The sequence below is a fragment of the Hypoxylon trugodes genome (assembly GCF_022578975.1).
Source record: "Hypoxylon trugodes strain CBS 135444 unplaced genomic scaffold F4822scaffold_11, whole genome shotgun sequence".
NCBI classification, from domain to species: Eukaryota; Fungi; Ascomycota; class Sordariomycetes; order Xylariales; family Hypoxylaceae; genus Hypoxylon; species Hypoxylon trugodes.
Window position 1 is genome coordinate 1,034,275 of NW_026250026.1, and position 20,210 is coordinate 1,054,484.

At 46.7% G+C, this 20,210-nt stretch overlaps 6 protein-coding genes across 6 annotated transcripts; 4 read left to right on the forward strand and 2 right to left on the reverse strand.

The window, feature by feature from the left end:
- The first annotated feature begins 1,479 nt into the window (after positions 1-1,479).
- Positions 1,480-3,813, forward strand: F4822DRAFT_79554 (uncharacterized protein). The gene has a single exon (XM_051463994.1). The coding sequence runs from the start codon at positions 1,603-1,605 to the stop codon at positions 3,673-3,675; it is 2,073 nt and encodes a 690-aa protein (XP_051309276.1). The 5' UTR covers positions 1,480-1,602; the 3' UTR covers positions 3,676-3,813.
- Positions 3,814-4,534: 721 nt separating this feature from the next.
- Positions 4,535-5,983, forward strand: F4822DRAFT_434617 (uncharacterized protein; the record flags this gene model as incomplete). Its single annotated transcript, XM_051462035.1, has 2 exons — positions 4,535-4,610; positions 4,716-5,983. The coding sequence occupies 2 exons, from the start codon at positions 4,535-4,537 to the stop codon at positions 5,981-5,983; spliced, it is 1,344 nt and encodes a 447-aa protein (XP_051309277.1).
- A 1,619-nt stretch (positions 5,984-7,602) lies between these two features.
- Positions 7,603-8,993, forward strand: F4822DRAFT_79612 (SURF4-domain-containing protein). Its single transcript, XM_051463995.1, has 4 exons — positions 7,603-7,906; positions 8,024-8,136; positions 8,201-8,694; positions 8,762-8,993. The coding sequence occupies exons 1-4, from the start codon at positions 7,746-7,748 to the stop codon at positions 8,897-8,899; spliced, it is 906 nt and encodes a 301-aa protein (XP_051309278.1). The 5' UTR covers positions 7,603-7,745; the 3' UTR covers positions 8,900-8,993.
- A 1,053-nt stretch (positions 8,994-10,046) lies between these two features.
- On the reverse strand, positions 10,047-11,352 carry F4822DRAFT_420849 (uncharacterized protein). Its single transcript, XM_051459729.1, has 3 exons — positions 11,336-11,352; positions 10,787-11,231; positions 10,047-10,732 (listed from the first exon to the last, which is right to left on the reverse strand). The coding sequence occupies exon 3, from the start codon at positions 10,679-10,681 to the stop codon at positions 10,247-10,249; it is 435 nt and encodes a 144-aa protein (XP_051309279.1). The 5' UTR covers positions 10,682-10,732; positions 10,787-11,231; positions 11,336-11,352; the 3' UTR covers positions 10,047-10,246.
- A 4,852-nt stretch (positions 11,353-16,204) lies between these two features.
- On the reverse strand, positions 16,205-18,048 carry F4822DRAFT_434620 (glycosyltransferase family 57 protein; the record flags this gene model as incomplete). The annotated part of the gene is made up of 2 exons (XM_051462036.1): positions 16,205-17,745; positions 17,817-18,048. 2 exons carry the CDS (start codon positions 18,046-18,048, stop codon positions 16,205-16,207), a joined length of 1,773 nt encoding a protein of 590 aa, XP_051309280.1.
- A 520-nt stretch (positions 18,049-18,568) lies between these two features.
- F4822DRAFT_434621 (uncharacterized protein) lies at positions 18,569-20,055 on the forward strand (the record flags this gene model as incomplete). The annotated part of the gene is made up of 2 exons (XM_051462037.1): positions 18,569-19,741; positions 19,792-20,055. The coding sequence occupies 2 exons, from the start codon at positions 18,569-18,571 to the stop codon at positions 20,053-20,055; spliced, it is 1,437 nt and encodes a 478-aa protein (XP_051309281.1).
- Between the last annotated feature and the right edge of the window lie 155 nt (positions 20,056-20,210).

Consider the following 20,210-nt stretch of genomic DNA (forward strand, 5'->3'; position numbering starts at 1 on the left):
GCCTCGATCCGAATGCAGCTGCGGCTCTGCGTGAAATACGTATAATAACAACCGTCGCTGTTGCGGGATGGGTTGTTATTCAAGGACTGAAAGCATTACAAATTGGGTCCTATTTCAGGAATAGATGAAACATTGGTGTTTCCTCTCCTATTTCTCATACGAAATATGATAAGGGGAGTTCGAATGGGAACCCACGCCTAAGGAGATTCAGAACATAAATCTGTTCACCATGATGACGGCGACACTTCCTGTGTATTATGACTGTATGCTTCAAAGAGATTTTTATCTACTCAATTTGGGTTAATAGAGAGGTTTACGGGGCGGGTATATATCGAGTTCATATAGGATAATTTCCACTCAATTGACTTTACAATCAATCGTAAATAAGTTCTTCACCATTCTCGTTGTCGACGCAAAAGAAAAGTCGATATAGAAATACCTCGTTTTGCCAGTAAAGATTCCTATAAATGGATATATATGTATGTGTGAAGCAATATAAGACAATGGGGTTAATATTTACCGACCGACCCATATCGCCGCAATTGAATTGATGGCTTCCACTTAAACATCTTCATCTTTTCTACAATTTAAGTGAATATCCTCTTTCTCTATTACTTACCTTCATAGGGACAATTTAAAATGCGCCTCTCCGGCTTACAGAAAGAAGTGGTATCTCTTTACCGGAATTGTCTGCGTGAAAGTCGCAAGAAGCCAATTGTTCGTGATGTCATTCCCGTTTGCAAGGACTCACAGTTAATGAATGATGATAGGATAAACAACCACATTTTAGATCATTTATTAGGTATTAATAATTGGCTCTACTATTCATACTGTTGAGAACATTCTTTTCAAGCTAATTTATAAATAAGATCTGAATTTGAGAAGAGTATGGAAGTTGACAAAAGAGACTTCGGTGCCATCGAGTTTTTACTACGGAAGGGCCGGCGCCAATTGGAATTATACTCATCACCTGGTATTAAAGATATAAGGTGATCGATCATGAATAACTTATCGACTGTTAAATATCTACTCCTAATATACCGGTGTCATGTACGGAGAAGCCACAACGGCTGTCCCTTGCGTCGTATGATGATGATGTATGACCAAGCAGGAAATTGCAGTCTGTTCTCGAAGATGGTTACCTACTTCTAAATATCGATCTAATAGAGCTTCGCTAGAAGGCAATGACGACTGGTCTGATGGTGACGAAATCCTAATAATGAGGCCAGGGCAGACCTGGAACTTTTTTCCCCCTTCGTGGAACACGGCGCCAATTAGTACGATACTTTTCTCAACATAACTTTTATTTTTTCTTTCGATTTTTTGGGAACCCTTTTTGGAATACAGACGATGCATAAACTCAGTTTACCTTAGAAGGGGAGTTCGAGTCGTCGTCCGAAAACCAAACACCTATCGTCGGCGCAGCAACGCTCGCAACAAGCAGCCGAAGCAGTATTTCGTACCCCATTACCAGAACCACTAGTCATAGAACGACAGCGGCAACGCAGGATAAGTCGGAAGAGGAATGGTGTCCATGTCTGTAGACGCCTTCCGTCGCGAGGGACTAGAGGATCTTTAAGTGGTGATAGACAACATTCCTTAATGCAAGTTCCCGAGTTCACAGAGGATCATCCTTATTGGGGCACCTTACGACAGTCCCAAATACTCGATCCGAAGTTCGATGCAGTTAATGCTATTGAGAAAAGGCATTCGCCTAAACATCGCGCCTACCTTCAAACTCTTTATGAGGATAGTTCTCCAACTCAAGGGCCGGAACGTGGTGATCAAAAAGCTAGAGGTCGGCGACGGAAGGGCATGAGTGTTGTGGGGCGGAGTCGAGCAAGTAGAGCCCAAGAGAAACGATTTGGTCTTGCAGACCCTATCGTTTGGGATGCTATCAGCAGGTCACTCGACCAGCAACGACGATTATCTTCCATTATTGTACCGGAGGAAGCCGGACTAAACCCTATTCAAGAGTTAGACATCCCTTCTCGGACCTCGAGCCAGCGCAAAGCTCTAGATCGCTTCACAAGGCAACTTGGGAAATATGCGGATGTCGCTAAAGCAGCTGGTAAAGTTCCAATTATGACTCCCACTGAGTCCGAGTCAAAGATATCGTATCATACTGTCCAGCAATTGCTGCCATACCAGAAGGAATTCCAAGCTGCCGGTCTTGCTGTGACATCTATAGAACAGAGCCAGGGTTCGCCGCGGAAACTAAGGAGTAAACAAGCGCCTATGAATTACGCACTAAAAACAACGGCGGTACCATTGCAGATGGTCAGTGAATATGATGGGCAAGATGATGACACCGACGAACAATCATGTTCCACCTCCGGATCATTCGTCGAATTTACCCCAGCCGATCAATTAATCCAGATATTCCCGAGTCCAAAGTCCAAATCGAAGCAGGAGATATCATCTAAGGAGAAAAGGGGCATTTTCCCATGGTTAAAAAAGAAACCATCATCCAAGGATGTTCATGGTATTCAGCAGGAACAGCAGCAAACAAGACCTTCCGCCAGGGATAGACGAATTCAAAGCAGGATAAAAACGATAGACCCTCAACACCCACAGGATTGTCGCGGCTTGCGTCCGCGCCGCACTCCCCACGTCCGAGTCGCTAATGTTACGACGCCTATGACACAATCCCCGAAGTCAACGAAACCGGCAGTCAACATTACTACCCCTCAAATGCCACCATCTGGCGCATCGCCTTCTTCTGGGGCGAAACAAAGTGGCTATAGAAAACGCCCTGTACCGATGGATTTGGGAGCTAACCCGGGTAAACCATCGGAGGGGCATACCGGCTTGAGAAAGCGAGATGTAGCTATACGTCGTCCACCCCGCCCTGAAACCATTGAGGAAGAAGAAATGGAAGCATCACCAATTCATGCTAATCAGAAGACAATTCAGATATATCCACTTCCTAAATCAAGCGATGCGCAAGCTCTTACCCCTCCAACCCATAAACAGATTCAACAAGTGTCACCCCACACGACCCCTTCCACGGTTCCTTCACTGCCATACCCGGCGCGGTTTGCTGTGAGCCGACCTTCGTCGTTAGAGCGGGCACTAGATGAGGTTTCTCTACAGCTTGAACAGATGGAAAGGGAAGCGGATAGATCGACACAATTATTCACCCGTCCTCCTACCTTAATAGAGAAGACAAATAGAACCGAGTCGCATCCTTCTCCGCGACACTCAGGTCATCAGGATACCGAGAATGCTCTTCCACGTTGGCCTCGAAAGAACGAAGAGGTCATATATGTCAACCGGAGGATGCCTTCAATTCAGTCGCCAGTACCAAAACGAAAACTGAAGATACCTTCATCGCCGCCTTCGCCTAAAACTAGAGATCCTCCAGCCCCACCTCGGAAACAGCGACAATCCAGTTCTCCAGAGGACAAAAAGTTACCTACGGTACCGCATACGGAGGCTATTCTGAATGATTTGGATATCTTCTTCGATTATGACGATGCGGATATCAACGACAGAGATGTCATCAAAGGGCTTCAGGTGGCTATACATGCAGCAGCTGATAACGCGTATGATGCATTTATACGGGACAAAACAGGATTAAGGATTCGGCGGTTCTTGGCAGATTTGAGAGCGGTCGGTGAGATGCAAGAAGAAAACCCGACTAATAAAGTTGCGGGAGATCGTCACATATAGGATTAGTAGGCCTCGAGGATTATACCCTTCAACAATTTGCTTATGTCGGCCGTCAGACTCACGAGCTGTAAAATTGTAAGGTGTCTAAGAGAACTTGCTCTTAGTATGCACATGCAGTTATGGCTAGAAAATGATACTTATTTCGGATGATCATCCGGTTTGAATGCATCTCAGACTTATTCAGATGTGTTCGCTTACGTTCGAGTTTTCGTGTTAATATCGGTCTGCGTGTCAGACGTCTATTTCTTTCTTCGAGGCTCTACTCAATTGTAGTGCCTAATAGAAACAGAAGACTCTTAGTTGAGACATTATGTTAAGATTATAATATTGAAGATAGTAAAACGAAATAGTTTCGTAGAGTCTTAGTCGATGAATTGGAGGGGTATTTTATAGATAATTGTATCGTGGCGTCATAAGACCGACACCCGTCCCGGAGATATTGTTACACTAGCCACAATCCTTTTCAGCTCCAGGGCTATTTATACCTTCAAAAGGTGGGCTGGATACTCGCTCTTACCTGCTCAATTACTAATAAACTTGAGTACCTCAACCAAAGCTTTAAGTACCTGCCTACAGCCCACCTAAAGAGATTACAGATAAGCGCTGAAGAGATTCACGCTTACGAGTCATTTCAAGGACCAGGAAGGAAAGGACAGACACCCTCAAGGTTCCAGAACTTATAGGACTTGGAAGGAGCTATACTTGTACTTCCAAGTTCTTTAATGTTATGATAGACTCTTTCCCCTTGTTACACTTCATTGAACACTAAACGTTAATTATCAATTTCCCTTCTCGAAACATTGGAGAATACGATTTTCAAATACTTTAAGTGGAGGCTAGCCTCTGCCTAAAATCGAAAATGGCGACAGCAACAACTACGACGACGAGAACATTCGGCGACTCGGGTCCAAAACACCGAGCTTGTGATGAATGCCGTATGTTAGACATAACCGACACCTACATTCCCTACCTTTCCGTTCGTTCATGTCATGAAGAATAATGAATGAAAATTGATTGGGACTTACAATACATTGCCACAGGCACGCGCAAACTCGCCTGCACCAAAGAGGCCGATGGGTGCTCACGATGCAAACGCGAAGGCATCGCCTGCCACTACTCACCTCAAAAACCCATGGGCCGGCCGCGAAAACGGCCCCTCGAACTATCGAATGCCGAGATTATGGATACGGCGGCGCCAGCCTCTAAGACCGTGATGATGGACATACCGCCCGACACATCGGACCCAGGACTCGCGTTTATCAATCTACTCACAACAGGCGACACGAGCTATGACGCAGGCTCGCAAGAGCGGGGGTACTCATGGGCATTCGGGTACGCAGGTGATAGCCTGGGAGACGTAGGCTTCGACCCAGTACCGCAAACCACGCCCTCATACACACCGACTCTAATCGACCCCTCACTCTTCATATCCTTAAACACGAACACCAAACCCCCATGCGTCGACCAAGTCCCAACCCTATCTCCGAACTCCGCATCCACGCCCGAGAGCACACAAGCCGGGACCCCGCCACAAAATAGTTGCGCGCACACCGCGGCTCTGTATTTGGCGCTTGATTCTATGCAACATGTACCAGAGGGCGTCGAAGACGCGATGAGGCATGCGCGCCGCGCGACTCGGACGGCGTACGATGTGGTAAATTGCCCCGTCTGCTCCTTCAAACTCGAGCCCCCGGATCCGATGGCCATGTCCTCGGATGTAATGCGGAATTTCCAGAATTTGATGTTGCTTGCTGCGCTTATACCCAGTATAGCACATGCATATGATCGCATATTACGCGCCGTGGATGAAGAAACTCGACGTGCGACTGCGGAGAGGAGACGGTTGGTGTTTAAATTGAGGATGCTGGGGGGTGTTTTGTTGGATGGGGGCGGGTGTCCGATGAGTGGTTCGCGGGGTAGGGAACAGCAACAACAACAACAGGAAGATCCGTGTAATGCGGAGGGTTGGCTAAATCATCGCGAGATGGAACCTGCGATGTGGAGGCTTGCCGTGCGGGCTCTGCTTAAAGCGGATGTGTACGGACTCACGGGACAGGACGCAGCGTCCGCATCGGGGGATTTGACGCCGGTACTGCATATTGGGTTGAAGGATATCGTACTCCAGATGGAGCAGAGGTCTAAGGCTCGACATGCGGTGCTCGATGCTATGGTCCTGGCGGGTGCTTGGAAACCACCGCCGGAGGGGTGCGGTGGGGTTAATGTGCACCCGACGAATGGTGAGACCCCGACGTGTCAGAAGATTATTGCGATTGCGAAGGCGGCTATTGATAACCTTGTTATTGCGTGAGGTTTTATACCGCCTGCTTAGATGCTAGCTCGCCGTTTTGAGGGGTTTGGAGAAGTAATGGACTTCTGAGCCTTAAACCGTTGGGGTTATGGTCTCGCTTTGCCGCCTCTTCATTGAGACGGGCGGTAGACCGGAGCGGCAGCCTAGCGGTTTGCGCCCGTGGTCTACGGTATGGCCTCCGTGGGTGTATGGCGGAAATCAGGAGGGTTATAAGAGGTACCCGATACCACTTGGTCTCGATCTGATTCAGCCGCAGTATGTCAAGTGTGGAGATGGGGCATTTGGCACTGTCTATACGGTTAGAGGGGTTGACTGAGCAAAAGTCACTCATTATGAATGGATTTTTATGTTTGGGCAAGAGGCTACAAACGTGTTCATACAGTTGTGGTTACACCATGTAGTAAGGGATAAATGGGACGATACGATTCATGGATACGGGCAAGGGGCGTTGGATATGGGAGTGAACTGGATTGCAGATTTTTGGTAATTGATTGGGCGCCTTCTTGGGAAGAAAGGAAATGCCATGGGATGAGTGGAATGTTCAACTCAACTACCAATGATACAGTCATTAAAGGACATCGATAATCTACACTGCGAGGCATGATTTTGAAATAAGAGGGAAAAGCTCCTCATATGGGACTTTAGTGATGAACTCATATATATCGTAGCCGTAGATGCTAATTTGTATAGGATATATTAGTCGGTCCTGGTTATCTCACTTATTCCTCCGGCTATTTCTAGCTGTCAAGTTCCTGGGTTCCACGATGCCCTCTACCATCGTATTATAGAGCTTACCTAAGAAGCATTTAAGGAGTACGATAATAAGAATATGCAAGACTTGTTATAAAGCTCTGAGCTCATTGTCTTATATCCAATTAGAAATAAGTGAATTACTTAGATCTGTGTAAGTCTTCGTATTGTTGTATGGAAAATCAATGTGATTGGGAAGTATTTTTGGCATCATGCGGCGAAGTATCGCGTGGTTGGAATTTCTGGGACGGCAAGTCCGTTAAACCCGCCTGAGATTACTACAGGTCGGTAACGGATATACCCTGACCCGGACACATTTAAGCTCTAATAGCTCAGCAGCTTTGAAGGACACTAACGGCACTCCAGATTATATGTACCTAAGTGGGGTGATCAGATAGAATATACTTTAACTAGTGTGGGCTATTAGCTGGAATGGGAGTATTGAATTAACATAGGTAACGTGAGTAACATAGAATTAAGCTCGGAACGATGCTATGATGGTGCTGTGGTTGATGATCCGTGCGGCGTACCATGCCACTTTTGGTTCTAGCAGGGTTAGTGTGTTAAATCTAGGTCTCGAGTCAGCGAAGTTTTAAACCAATCTGGCATGTCGGAAGTTTGGCCTTGCATCATTGTCAATTGAGGACACGGTTGTCTAGCACAACAATTAAAAGCTTCCAGTTCTCACATTTCTCACACCGGGGGGATCAAGGTGAAATTATTTGATATAATAAAAGAAAAAAGTTCTGGTTCTTTTGAAGATAATATTGTCAGTTTATCCCTTACCCTTCTCCCTATTATCTCGAACAAGGGGGACTTACCTTCATTACGATACATAGCTATTAACTTGTCACCTTCGGTCACCTCTCGGCTTTCTCTTCTTTCCTCCCTCTCACTCCTCCCAACAAACCCACCTAACCAAACTTTCATTCCTACATTCTTCGCGCCGTTCTCTACGTTTCGCGAAATCACAGCTGGCCTGGGCGACATTCAACGCGACAATATACCCGAAATGGCCCAAATCCGAGGTACAGCAGGTTACCACCTAGGTGGCCCAAACCCCTTCGGAGGTCCCAAAAACGATGTCGCCGATCCCAGTCCCCTTGACGCGATTCGAGAACAAACCAGCAAGATTGAGGATGTCTTGGACACTATTAGCGAACCGATTAAGCCGTATGTAAACACCTCTATTTTATTTACGGCTCCCGCACGAGCTGTTACACATAATAGCTTTTGAAGCTGAAATTCACGGTCCTGAATCTTACGGCTAACGTACTTGTTTTGCTGTAGGTATCTACCAGCCATCGGACGCTTCTTGATCGTTGTAACATTCCTTGAGGATGCCCTAAGAATCATAACACAATGGAACGACCAACTAGTGTACTTGAATAATTATAGGCATAGTACGTTTTACGAACGACCAACCGTAGCAAAAATAGGCAACTCCTTGCTAACTAGGCAATCTAGTTCCTAGTGGTTTAACACATTTGTTCCTCATTGTGAACGTCTTAACCATGTTCGCCTGCTCCACCCTCGTCATCATCCGAAAGTATTCCGACTATGCCGTCGCCGGTCTCGTGGGAGTTGTTATCACCCAAGCCCTCGGATATGGTTTAATCTTCGACCTCAACTTCTTCCTCCGCAACTTGTCCGTCGTTGGTGGATTGATCATGGTGCTATCAGACTCATGGGTTCGAAAGACTAAGGCATTCGCGGGTCTACCCCAACTCGACGAGAAGGACCGAAAGATGTACTTCCAGCTAGCTGGTCGTGTGCTCCTCATCTTCCTCTTCATTGGCTTCGTTTTCAGCGGAGAATGGTCCGTCTGGAGAATTGGTGTGTCAATCATTGGTCTGATCGCTTGTATTATGGTGGTTGTCGGATTCAAGGCCAAGTTCAGCGCCACCCTTTTGGTCGTCATTCTGAGCGTTTTCAACGTTCTAGTGAACAACTTCTGGACTGTGAGTTTTTTTCTTGAACATGAATCATGATTTCTTGGCATTTTAATCAAGCTAATACCCCACGTAGCTCCACGAACACCACCCCCACAAGGACTTCGCCAAGTACGATTTCTTCCAGATCCTTTCCATCGTCGGTGGTCTCCTCCTGCTCGTTAACAGCGGCCCCGGACAGTTCAGTATCGACGAGAAGAAGAAGGTCTACTAAGCTCACCAAGCTACTTGGAGCTTATTGGAGCTTATTGGGGCATCAAAGAAAACTCTTCCGCATCGCGATCGCATAAGACCCTTCCTTGGCTAGGGCCTGCCGATGCCGACTAGGGCAAAACGCATTATTAAGGCGTAACGGGCGTAGTGAAAGATTTTGAAAAAAGAACCAACGGACCTTTGTCACTTTCATTTTTTTTTTTCAACCGGGAAGATAGGCAAGCAAGCTGAAACGGGCGCGGCGGCATATATCTCGCTCTCGCAAATGAGAGGTTCTTGGTTGTTAAAAAGGAAAGGAGGGGATTCCAGTGAGGAGTTTATACAATATAAGGGAAATGAGAATAGGATTACTGTTTCAGTTATGTGTGTGCTTTGTGATTGTCTTGATTGGCCCCTTTTACACTTATGTAGTTTAGGTGCTTTTATGGCCATGGTTGAGATACGCCCAACCTAGAGCACCACGATCTCCAGGAGACACTCGAAGGCCGGCAGCATTAACATCCCTACGAGGGACGACGAACATATTTGCTAATATTTGTAGGACAATATTGGATTCAATAGCACACAATGACAGTCGTCAAGGAGGCAACGAGAATGGTCTCATGATCGAGGACTACCACCGCCGACACCTACGATTTCGAAGTCTCAAGTTAAAACCCTTAGAGTTGCTACAGCAGGATTTGAACCCAGCCGCATTGTTCTCCTGGGACGAAGGGGTTGCTCAGGCATCTATACTAGGCACCTATACCACTACACCATAAGGGGGTTGAAAGAGCGCCGAGCCAATTACCTAGGTATATATACCACTATCCAAAAACGGTTCCCCGGCAACCTTATCATTACTCATATACCCACCCCCTAATTCTCTAGAATTCCACTATCCTAAGGCATGTAAGTAAGCTTAACCTAGCAGTTTCCAAGAACCCGGAGAGAAGTTGAGACAGAGCCCGTTAGCGATAGTTGGGGTTGGTGTCGTGGGCCCGAAGCCGGCCGGCTCCTAAAAATAGGGTGTCCTGCGCTATTAGTCTTCGGGGTTATCGCTCCGCCGGTCTCTTGACTCCTTCATTTGGAGGTCTCGGGTTCGATCCCCGGACTGACCATTCGGGCTGCTGCGAAGTATTTACGTAATTTAGTTCGTACCACTGTACCTAAGTGAATACTTTCGGAGCCTTTTTTTTTTTAAGTCTTTTAAGAATTTTAGGAGGCACCCCGACCAAGGTGGTTATTTCGGTATAGAGACGTCGGCGCCTACGTAAGTACCTAAAGGGTGTTGTTGCACCAACCTCACCGCCATGAACATATGACCCTTCGACAACGACAATGGTGATGCCCGCCTGCAATTAATATTTCACGACCTCGAACCTGACGACCCCGAACCGCCCGCTTCCTTCTCCTTTCCCTTTGCACTCCCTTCCTTTTCCTTTTCCTCCTTACTCTCTTTCTTCTCCATCAAATCAATAAACCTACTTATAAGACGCCTATGCTCCCCCCTCGGTCCACTAAAAATCTCCAATTTTTCCTCCTTGGTCATCGCTTTCCCGCTCTCAACCTGCTTCGCCCATAACCCCAACATCCTGTCCAGCTCCGCGTAAGCGGCTTCTGCCGATCTGCATGTGCCTGTCATCGTCAATGGTATCCCGAACGACGTTCCGAAATCCTTTCTCACGCAGCCGTTGTAGGCGGGTGGAAACTCGTCGCCTTCGACGTCGATGTCGTACGCGTCGTCGCTTCCCCAGATTTTCTTGCAGTTCGCTTCTATGCGGCGGCTTCGGGAGATGGACATGGTTGCGGGAGTAGATGTTTAGGTATGTGTGGATTTGTTGGATGGGTGTCTGGAATGGTGTAGATGTTAGCGAGGAATCTTTTGTAGGGAAGGATGGTACAACCTTTGAGGTATGTTCTAGTAAGAATTGTCTGTCTAGTGGAACATGAAATCAAAAAAGGGATGATAGCAAGCTATTGGGATGTTTCCTAGATATAATGAGGGGTGGCGAGCCGGATCGGAGGGAGTGGTGGTGATTTGATTGGCTATAAATACCTATTCTCCGATACGGTCGGAGGAAAATAGGGGTAACATTCGTGTAAATTTGCTGTGGCTACCTACATGTCTGTTGGGAGCGCCGGCTGCGAGATTAAATGATTTCAGTGTCCTCGCCTGGAGGAATACGGATATTGACATAGAGGCCGGCGGCTCGGCGCGTTTGGAACGCAAGGAAAAGGATAGATACATAACACATCATAGCAAAGACGCAGGTCACCGTATGCCTCATGCATAATAATACATCACTGAGAAGTGCGGGCTCCACACTGAATGACAACTCAGAACATCCTCAGTAGGTATTTTACATTTCCAAAATAATGCCATTCGACATTTGAGCCCTTACACTATATTCACCACCCCATGACACCGCTGATATGTCCTCCAATTTCGAGACAGATATTGCGATCACTCACTACTTCGCGAAAGACTTACTATGATGCTCTACAGAGGCCGATAATCGGTTCGTTAGGATAGAAATCAAGTCAAACATCACATTAGGTATATATCAAACACTAAAAATTCCTATTCAGATACGACAACAAGAAGCTTCAAAACCCGAGATTATAATTGTATATTCACACATCGGGTAGGAATTTCCAGTACCAACTCAGCGGACATACATAGCAGCACTGTTAAGCTGTGTCCGTTCAAACATGAAGTGCTCTAGACCAATATGCCCTACGCCCATAAGGACAAAAGGCTAACTGGATATCCACAAACTACTGCCATCCGAGATTATGCTTTTTCAGTTCCTTCGCATCACTTCTGGCCCTTTGTTTTTCGTATTGCTCGATGTACTCTCTGCTATTTGCCAAATCTTCTTATCGTGAATATGGGCCACACCCCTTCACACGAACATGTTCAGCGGCGTGGCACATATAAACGCCAATAAAATCGACCATCGTAACATCACCCAGCACAATATTGTGGTATTTATTAATCCTATTAAAAATGCCCTTTAAAATGCAGTTATCAACAACAGAAGGGAGGAAGGATATATCCGAATGCTAAGGAGCATCATCCTCATACTCGAATATATTCTACCCCCTTCAGTCCATGACGGCTGCATTTCAAATCAAAGGTAATTTTTAAAGGGACTAATAAATACCACAATCTTCCCTTGCGATGTGAATTCCGTATTTCGTAATGGACCTCAACGTTATGGATATTCATTGCGGTGTTCACTGTTATGCATACGTAGCATGGTCGACGTACCATTGATAATCGAAATCCAAAGGACTGCGGTTTGTAAGGCAGATGTTGATTAAGTCGAGTGATGATCAAAGTTATGCGAAGTTAAATAGAAGAGGCAACGGTGGTGATGGGCCAATCGGATTTGAATTTAGATTTAGATGATGTGGTTGACTAATTTGTTTGTTGAAGAGGTTATTTATCGCGAAGGTGATTCAACCATACTCTAGTCAATGAACAGAACGCAACCCCCCCATTACACAACAGCAACCTCTGGCTGGTTCAAGCAGAACTGGATACCAACCAGCGGTTATCATACGTGGGTGACAACAGAATAGCAAGAACTGAGAGAGCTTTTTTGTTTAATCGGGAGGGGGGCCGCGCGGCGACGATATGCCAATGAGAGACTAAGTATTAGTCCGAGGCACTTAATATATCGGCTTTGACAACCCAGCTCATTAATCTCTACTCGGCTGTCAGTAGTTGAGCTGTATGAAGCGATGCATCTTGGGAAGTATCGGGAGGACCCCTCACCGCCGACACAAGGACAAAGGAGCTCTTGGAACAAAGAGGCTACTTGTGTATGTATACGATAGTTCCCGTAGTAGTTACTTGCGATCTCTTTGCGCAACACAAAAGTTGTTAACCCTCCCTATGGTTGGTCTCATGGCAGTTTTTCAAAGTTTCGATGTTTTTGTTGAATTGATTTATGGCTTCTGTTAAGTCTGGTTGGGTTGGATTGAAAGTGATGGTAAGTTTTCTTATTTCTTGTTTGGTTGTGATATTACCAAACGTTTCTTGTAATCCTTCATCTCCCATAATGTCTACCAAGTTTATATTGATTGACTTATTGGTAGGTGAAAATTTGCTGATCTCTGTATGGTGCTTGGGTTCCACGTAATCTATTGTTGTTAGGCTTGTAGTATTTGGAAATATTTAGTTGATAAGTACTCACCCCTCCTGTGGCTGCAACCCTTTCCACCGCTATTGTGGTGATAGTTTGTATAGGCTCCGTTTAGGTAGTTCCAGAGGACTATACAATTCCTCCACATGCGGTGGAAAGACTGGAGAGACTAGGTATTAGTCCGAGGCACTTAACAGATTCGCCTTGGTATCCCAGCCCATTATTCTCTAGTCGGCTTCTAGGTGTCGCCATGAAATCCATTCCTTGCCAACCCTTAAGAGGCTCAATTGGAAATATTAGCTGCATAGTCAACTCAAAGAGCATATACGGGGTACCCCCGCGAAGCGGACCCGGGCCAGTTCGGTGACGCGTCCGGGTTGCGATCTCCGAACTTTTCTCGTCCCCTGAGGCAGAGCAATCAACGGGAGTCATGCTGGGTGGTTTGGAATAGGACTTGATGATCATTGAATTGGACCCAGTGCCCTCTTTAACCCCCGACACAACATTTTAGGAGTTGATGCCTTTGAACGAAACCTCGGTCGGGGTACGCTTTTAGGGAAGAGAATATCGTATGTGGGCGTTAGTGAGAAGGATATATGTGATGTTAGACAGCTCGCGGAGGCTTATAAATGGGGGTGTGGCGAAGATATCTCGTCGCCGTTATTGCTGTGCCTCCATGCGCTGGGTTCACATCCTCTCATCTGGCTTGTTCGATTGGAAAGTTATGGTAATTTCATTCCTTCCTTTATCCATGGTAATATTCGAAGTAAGGGGCCGATCTTTTGGTTTGGCTTGAACCAATATTAGGGTGCCCTCGGATTAGTATTAGGAATGGGACGTAACTGGCCTCATTTGGTGCAATTCGTGTTGTGATTAGTAAAAGGCGGGGATATTGTGCGTGTATCGCATTTCCATGACGGATAATGTCCATCATTTAGATGGACGATTTAATATATCCTGGAACTTTGCCATGGCCTGCAAAGACGCTGACAATCCGGTGATAAACGAACGTAGTATAGTGCCGACGACGACGACGAAGATTCACAGATGAAAAGCTCGTTACTGGTGTTTGATAATAGCCCCGTAGAAAACATAATGATGATGAGTATTCATTATCGGGGTTAGGAGAAGTTGCGTTCTTAAGGATTTGGGCTGAACGGTAACTCTGTTCGACAGTCAGAACAACCTTAAGTCTCTTTGGCCTAATGGATATTAGGGACATGACGAACCTCCCTCTAAATAACGACACCGGCCCCTCCTCAAACCTTCATATCTAATCATCATAGCAACGTGGCATTGTCAAGCCATGCATTTAGCTAGCTGGCATCGACCGCGTTTTAGTTAGGTTGCCCCGAATATATTTTATGGCTTCTTCTTAGAAAAAGCGGGGGATGTGTTATAACAACGATACGGAGGAAGACGAGCTAGAGGCAAAAGCAGATATGTCGACGTGCATGATGATGATGCGCGTTCTGCGCGACCGAGCCGAGCAACTCTTAAGAAACCCATCAGAAAGACGCTAATGAAGTCTGATAGTGTCTGGAGAAAGGTTGGTGGTTGTGCTTTGGATACGATGATAGGGGTTCGTTTTGACCATGTGGACAATGTACTTACATTATGCAGCTCGCCTCGGCGCCCTTGAGTGCTCAACTCCCGAAGCGATGAGGTTATGATCTTGAGGGCTGATAGAACGGTAAGCTTGCCCAGAATTATACGCCGGGGATTGTTAGCGACGGCGCAGAGGTCGGTAGCCCATGGCAGTTAAGTCGGAAATGTTAGTCCGAGAGTTGCGTGTACCTATCCAGATATGCATAGGTCCGGACTAGGAGGGCTCTTGTGTTAAGGTTCTTAATGATTACTAGGATTCGCCCAGCGGTGATGGGCGATAGTTAGGGGGAGCCGCGATATTGTCTGGGGAGATATTGATGTCGTCTTTCCGGAGTAGTATACAGGCCATTCTGTGTTACACGAACATCTGACGGGCGAGTCGTCAACAGAGGTACGAAAGAAATAGATAGTGAGATATGGCGATTAGGACCAAAAGATGTACATCATAAAGCCATTCAACCAGCTCCGATGTACTGGAGAGTAAGATAGCCAGATGGCATCTAGAAGAAAGAGTAGCTCGGGAAGGCCCGGAGAGCTATTGTGATCCTTGAATGAAGAACGACGGGTAACAATGCGAGGAATGCTCGACAATATATTTCAAGAAATGCTCCTGGATAGTTCTACTAAGAGCGTCTTGCCGGCTACAATAGCCGAGGCAATCCGCTCCGAGTATTCAATCTTTTCTCAACAATCGAAACAGAAGTTGATGCCTAGAGCCAATACAATGTGCGTACCTGCGAGGTTGGAAGATAAGAGAAGCGGAGATGGCGATGGCGATATGTGACACAAGCAGGATACTGACCGGTGATCTGATTTTCCACGCCTCCGCGCTTAGACCGCCTTGACCGGTGTCTAGAGACAAGCAGCTACCCGTCCGAAACCCATGAGTCATCTCAATAATTCAATCATGCATATACTTTTGGAAACGGCACGGTGGCCTAGAATCGGTCGAGTGCATATCGGAGTTTCGAAGTATCAGATACATGATCTCCGGACCCGATGATAAACGCAACTCACGAAGCCATGTGGCGCGGATGACCCGGTAGCCGCGCCATCCCCATTTTAGGCATCCATCTACGGTGAGGTCATTAGGTAATACAAGAAGGGGACCTACTTCTGCAGCACAGCTGGATACACACCGCCCACACCCCCTTTTCCAACGCCACTAATCAAAGCTGCGAATCTAAGGAGGGGTTGATAAGTTGTTGTCGTACAGACGGCTGCCCGTTAACTTGGCCGAATGTTGGTTGGTGTTAGAAAACCTTCGATCGGACGTTCAATCTCAGATTCCGCGGGAAATAGAGATCCTGCATGACCTGCAGACGCTTGACTACATTATTAGTTGCCTAAAGCATCGCCCCCTGCGTATTTCACGACGCCATCCTTATCAAAGCAGAAGATAAATTGAGTCATACCACGCGATAACAAATCTTCGCCATCCAATGAATACGGCTACACGGCAGTCTGCAACGGGAACTCGCAGAGGCGTTGTGGAGAAAACATCTTTTTAATTTGTAATTCTTATGGTACATATTATGGTATGAACACAACTTACAGCAAACTCATGTGGTTTTGACCTTGGATCCTAGGAATTTCTTCGGGATGATCCCGCTCTCCTGGACCAGCTTCCATAGGCACCACAGGTAACACAGCGCGAAGCCAGCAGCACCTATCCCGACGTTAGCCACGACCCACAGGTCGGGCTTGTCAGGAGGCGGAGTGACGAATAATTCTAAAACATGCCAGGCAGCCATGGACAGATAGAAAGAGCCATGAAGAATCGCTGTCAGCCATTGGGTCCAGATATTCTGCCCCTCTTCGAAGTACGCGCTGGTCGATACAGGGGGAAGACCTAGGAGGTACGACCATAGGAGCGTCAACACCGCGTAGGGTACTCGCAGGTCAACTCGTGATAGTAGTGGAAACATAGTCCATACACCAACAAGATTACCGAACCCAACCCATGATCTAACGTCTTTACCTAACCCCTGCTTTCCAGCAAGGAGTACAGTCATTGGAAGAAGTGGAAGCAGAGCACTTTTCTCATGAACCTGGTAGCTGAATAGGAAGAAACCCCAGGCCGTGGCGCTAAATGCATAGGGTAAGAGTTCTTTGCGCGGCTTGAAGAATATGATCGCACAGGCTGGGGCTATTGATGCAAGGGTCGCTAGAAGTGAGACCCGCTGTAGGAGTTCAGTTGGGTATTTTCGCAGCTTGATGACCACATTAGCCGCGCACCAGAAATTAGCAACCTTGTCCTCAAATAGCCCTCTCGCAAAAGGGAATATCCGATGAACCATTTGGGCAAATTGTTCAATTACTGGGTAATACCGAGCCTCTGTATCTAAGTAGGGTGAGAGGAAGCCGAAAAGGGGTAGTGGGGGCCGCAGGCCATCTAGATCGGGCCTCGTGTCAATCCCCCGGCTCGTATCATATAGTGTGCCGAGAATAATTGGTAGGACAAGCACTGCGAAAGATGCAAGAGTGACAGCTGCAATTCCGAAGAATCTTCCGATGTTGATACGAGGGAATATACAACTTCCCAGAAGCAACGCAAATACGGCTGGCGCATAATACAGCGCCATCTGCTTAAATCCCAAGGCGGAGACGAAGAAAATGGAAGCCCACATGTATCGTCCTGCTAGCATACTCGACATGCTTGCCAAGACGAAACCCAGCATGACTGTGTTGTATTGGAAGTGAACATGGTCAATGAGAATAGTGGCAGGTTGCATGAGTATGGCAACAAGCGCTACGGATGAAGTCCATTGGGCAACTCCAAAGAGTCTGCTGTATCTCCTGACGAATATGACAGCGGCGGGTATATAGATCAGATATTCGGATACGATGACCGTTGCTCTCATATATACCTTGAGCTCCGGATCTTCTAGGCCTCGCGACGTAAAGAGCTCAAACCAGGAAGAATTGACTAGGGATCCGACTTTGCCGAGTAACCAACTATGGTATGCCGTCAAAGGAGGATAGTCGAGACCCCACCATTCAAGATCGTGAAAGTACCATTGTGATATCGGTAGATGTGTCGTGATCTCCATCCAATGTCTCTGCGCCTCGTAGTCGCCGTGCATCGGGGGTTTCTGAAAGCCTATTATAGAGAATACGTTAGCTCAATCAAGCACAAATTGGACCGAGCGCATTATGTAGAATTGGACTGACCTGAGTATCCCCAAAGCCCAGCTGCCCATCTAAAGAGTCCAACCACCATAAGGATGAGAGGTAAAACCTCCCATTGTGAGAGGGAACTCCTAGCAGGCCATAGGAAAGCTGCCAGTGGAAACGAAGGTGTTCGGATCAGAGCTTCAGGTTTAACGCTGACGGTGCTATCGAAATGTGCGGTCTTCTTGGTTTTGCGCCGAGGCTTGTGTGGTGACGGTGAAGGTTGGGCCATGGCGTTCACCGGTTTATTGTCAAACAGGATCCCACGGATAGATTCATTGGGTAAGTTGTCCCAGAGTTGAACTAGGTGAGATTAAATAGGTGGTCCTCGAATTTTGGATCTGACAATTTGTTGTAGTCTGTCAAGTTTGGACGGTGCTCGTACTTTTTTAGATTTGGACAGGGATAGTTCTTTAGCGCCCTGAAGCTGGGGGAACAGGGTGACAGGGCTGAGGAAATTGTGGCTGGCTGATTGATGAACCTTAATTTCGTTATGTAAGCATGTCGTAGTGCTATCTAGGTAGGTACCTAAAACGCCGTGGCTTAAGCCCGATCCCCCGTTCCAGCGTATACATAGGTACACATAGGTACTCTTAAGAGGAACTCAGGCTCGACGGCCTTAGCCAAGTCACTTGGCAGTCGTGAACTTCATTAATAAGACATCTTTCATGTCAAACTACGATCAATTCAGTATTTACTGTATTTCTTCATGATATAGGAAACTTGAAAATCCTTAGAAATCATTATTCAAGATGCCTTTCCCATTCACATTACCTACTACATCGTCATTCTCATTCTCTTCTAGTTTCACATGCGAGTCTCATCCTTCACTAACCCTTAACGCAAGTACACATCGAGGGGTTGTGAAAGACTCATTAAAAAAGCATAAACGACTTCCTGCAGTATCTCAAGGACCAAATCTACCTTCAGTACTCGCTAATTTAAACACATACCTTCCATATCTTCTCGCAATCGATGCAGGGTTAAGCAACAAGACTGTGTCCGGTGAAGAGGTCAGCGTGGTTCTAACTTCAACTCCTACTCTTGAATGGCGGCCAACATTATCAGACCATGGCATCCCCGGGAAAGAAATAGCTAGGGTCAAAATCCAGTCCTTAGAATATGAACTATTCTTCGCCCTTTCTATAGTGGGATATACTCACACTCTCCTCGCCCGATCTACATTACATCCACTCTATGTTACTTCAGGAGTACCCCTTAGCACACAAGCACGTACTACGGCTATAACTACAGCTACAAAACATCTACTAGACGCAGCATCAGTTCATGACTACCTCGCTCGTCGAGCTGAGGGTCTAGCTACAATACCTCCCTGTGCCGATATCACCCAATCTACTGCCAGAGCTATGTCTTCACTTGCCTTGGCCGAAGCAACATTATTAGCCGTCCTGAAAGACGATCCATACCCGGCGGTTGTTGCGCAGGACCGTAACGAAAATGACCGGGAATGGATGTATAAGGCCCCTGAAATTCCCAAGGTCCGAGCTCACCTATTCGCTCGACTGTGTCTCGCAGCAGCGGATCATGCCGCTCAAGCTTCTTCTTTATGTCAATCGGCAGGAAAAGGACCGTCCAAACTTAACGAGGGATTATTGCGATATGTAGAAGATTTGAGGAAGACCAGTCGAGCCAAGGCTTGCCGGTTTTTTGGTATCGATGCGGAGTTATCAGGTCAAACTGGAAATGCTCTAGGGTGGCTACGATGCGGTCTTCAAGAACTCGGTATCGAGTCAAAAGAATCCAAGAAAGGCCTGAGTTTAAGCCGAATGAAGAAAGACTGGACTGAGAGGAGGGAGGATAAGAAGGTGGAAAGGGGCACAAATTGGGGCGCGGATGCCGGCAAGCTTGAGGAGACTCGGGTGATCGAGATGTTAGAAGCAAAATGGACGAAAATAAATGATACTGTAAGTTCATTCACGCATTTCCACCGAATCTATGGCTTATGTATAAATAGATGCTCACTCAAACCGTCACACCGCCCGGAACGTTACTAGCTAGTCTCCCTAGTGGCAGAGACTTGCACACAATCAAACCCTACCAAGCCCCAGAACTCAGCAGAGAATTACTCGAAGCAATGCGCACACCTCCAGATAGGCCCGATGATTATGAAAACGAGCAATGGAGTTCAGATGAGCAAACCGCCGTCGACGTACCGGTAGGAGCGTTCCCGGGTACGCAAGGCGAATATCAAAGTGGAAGCACGAGGTCATATTACTAGCCTTGATATTGCCTATCTGCATTTCACTTTCGCTTGCCAGAATAGAAGTAAGGAAGACACAGAGTACATAGCGGATTTCGTTTGAGGAGAGCAACGCAATTGGTTCAACTTGTGGATAGCTTCTTACTGACGCGGATGTTTTGATAGAGTAACTT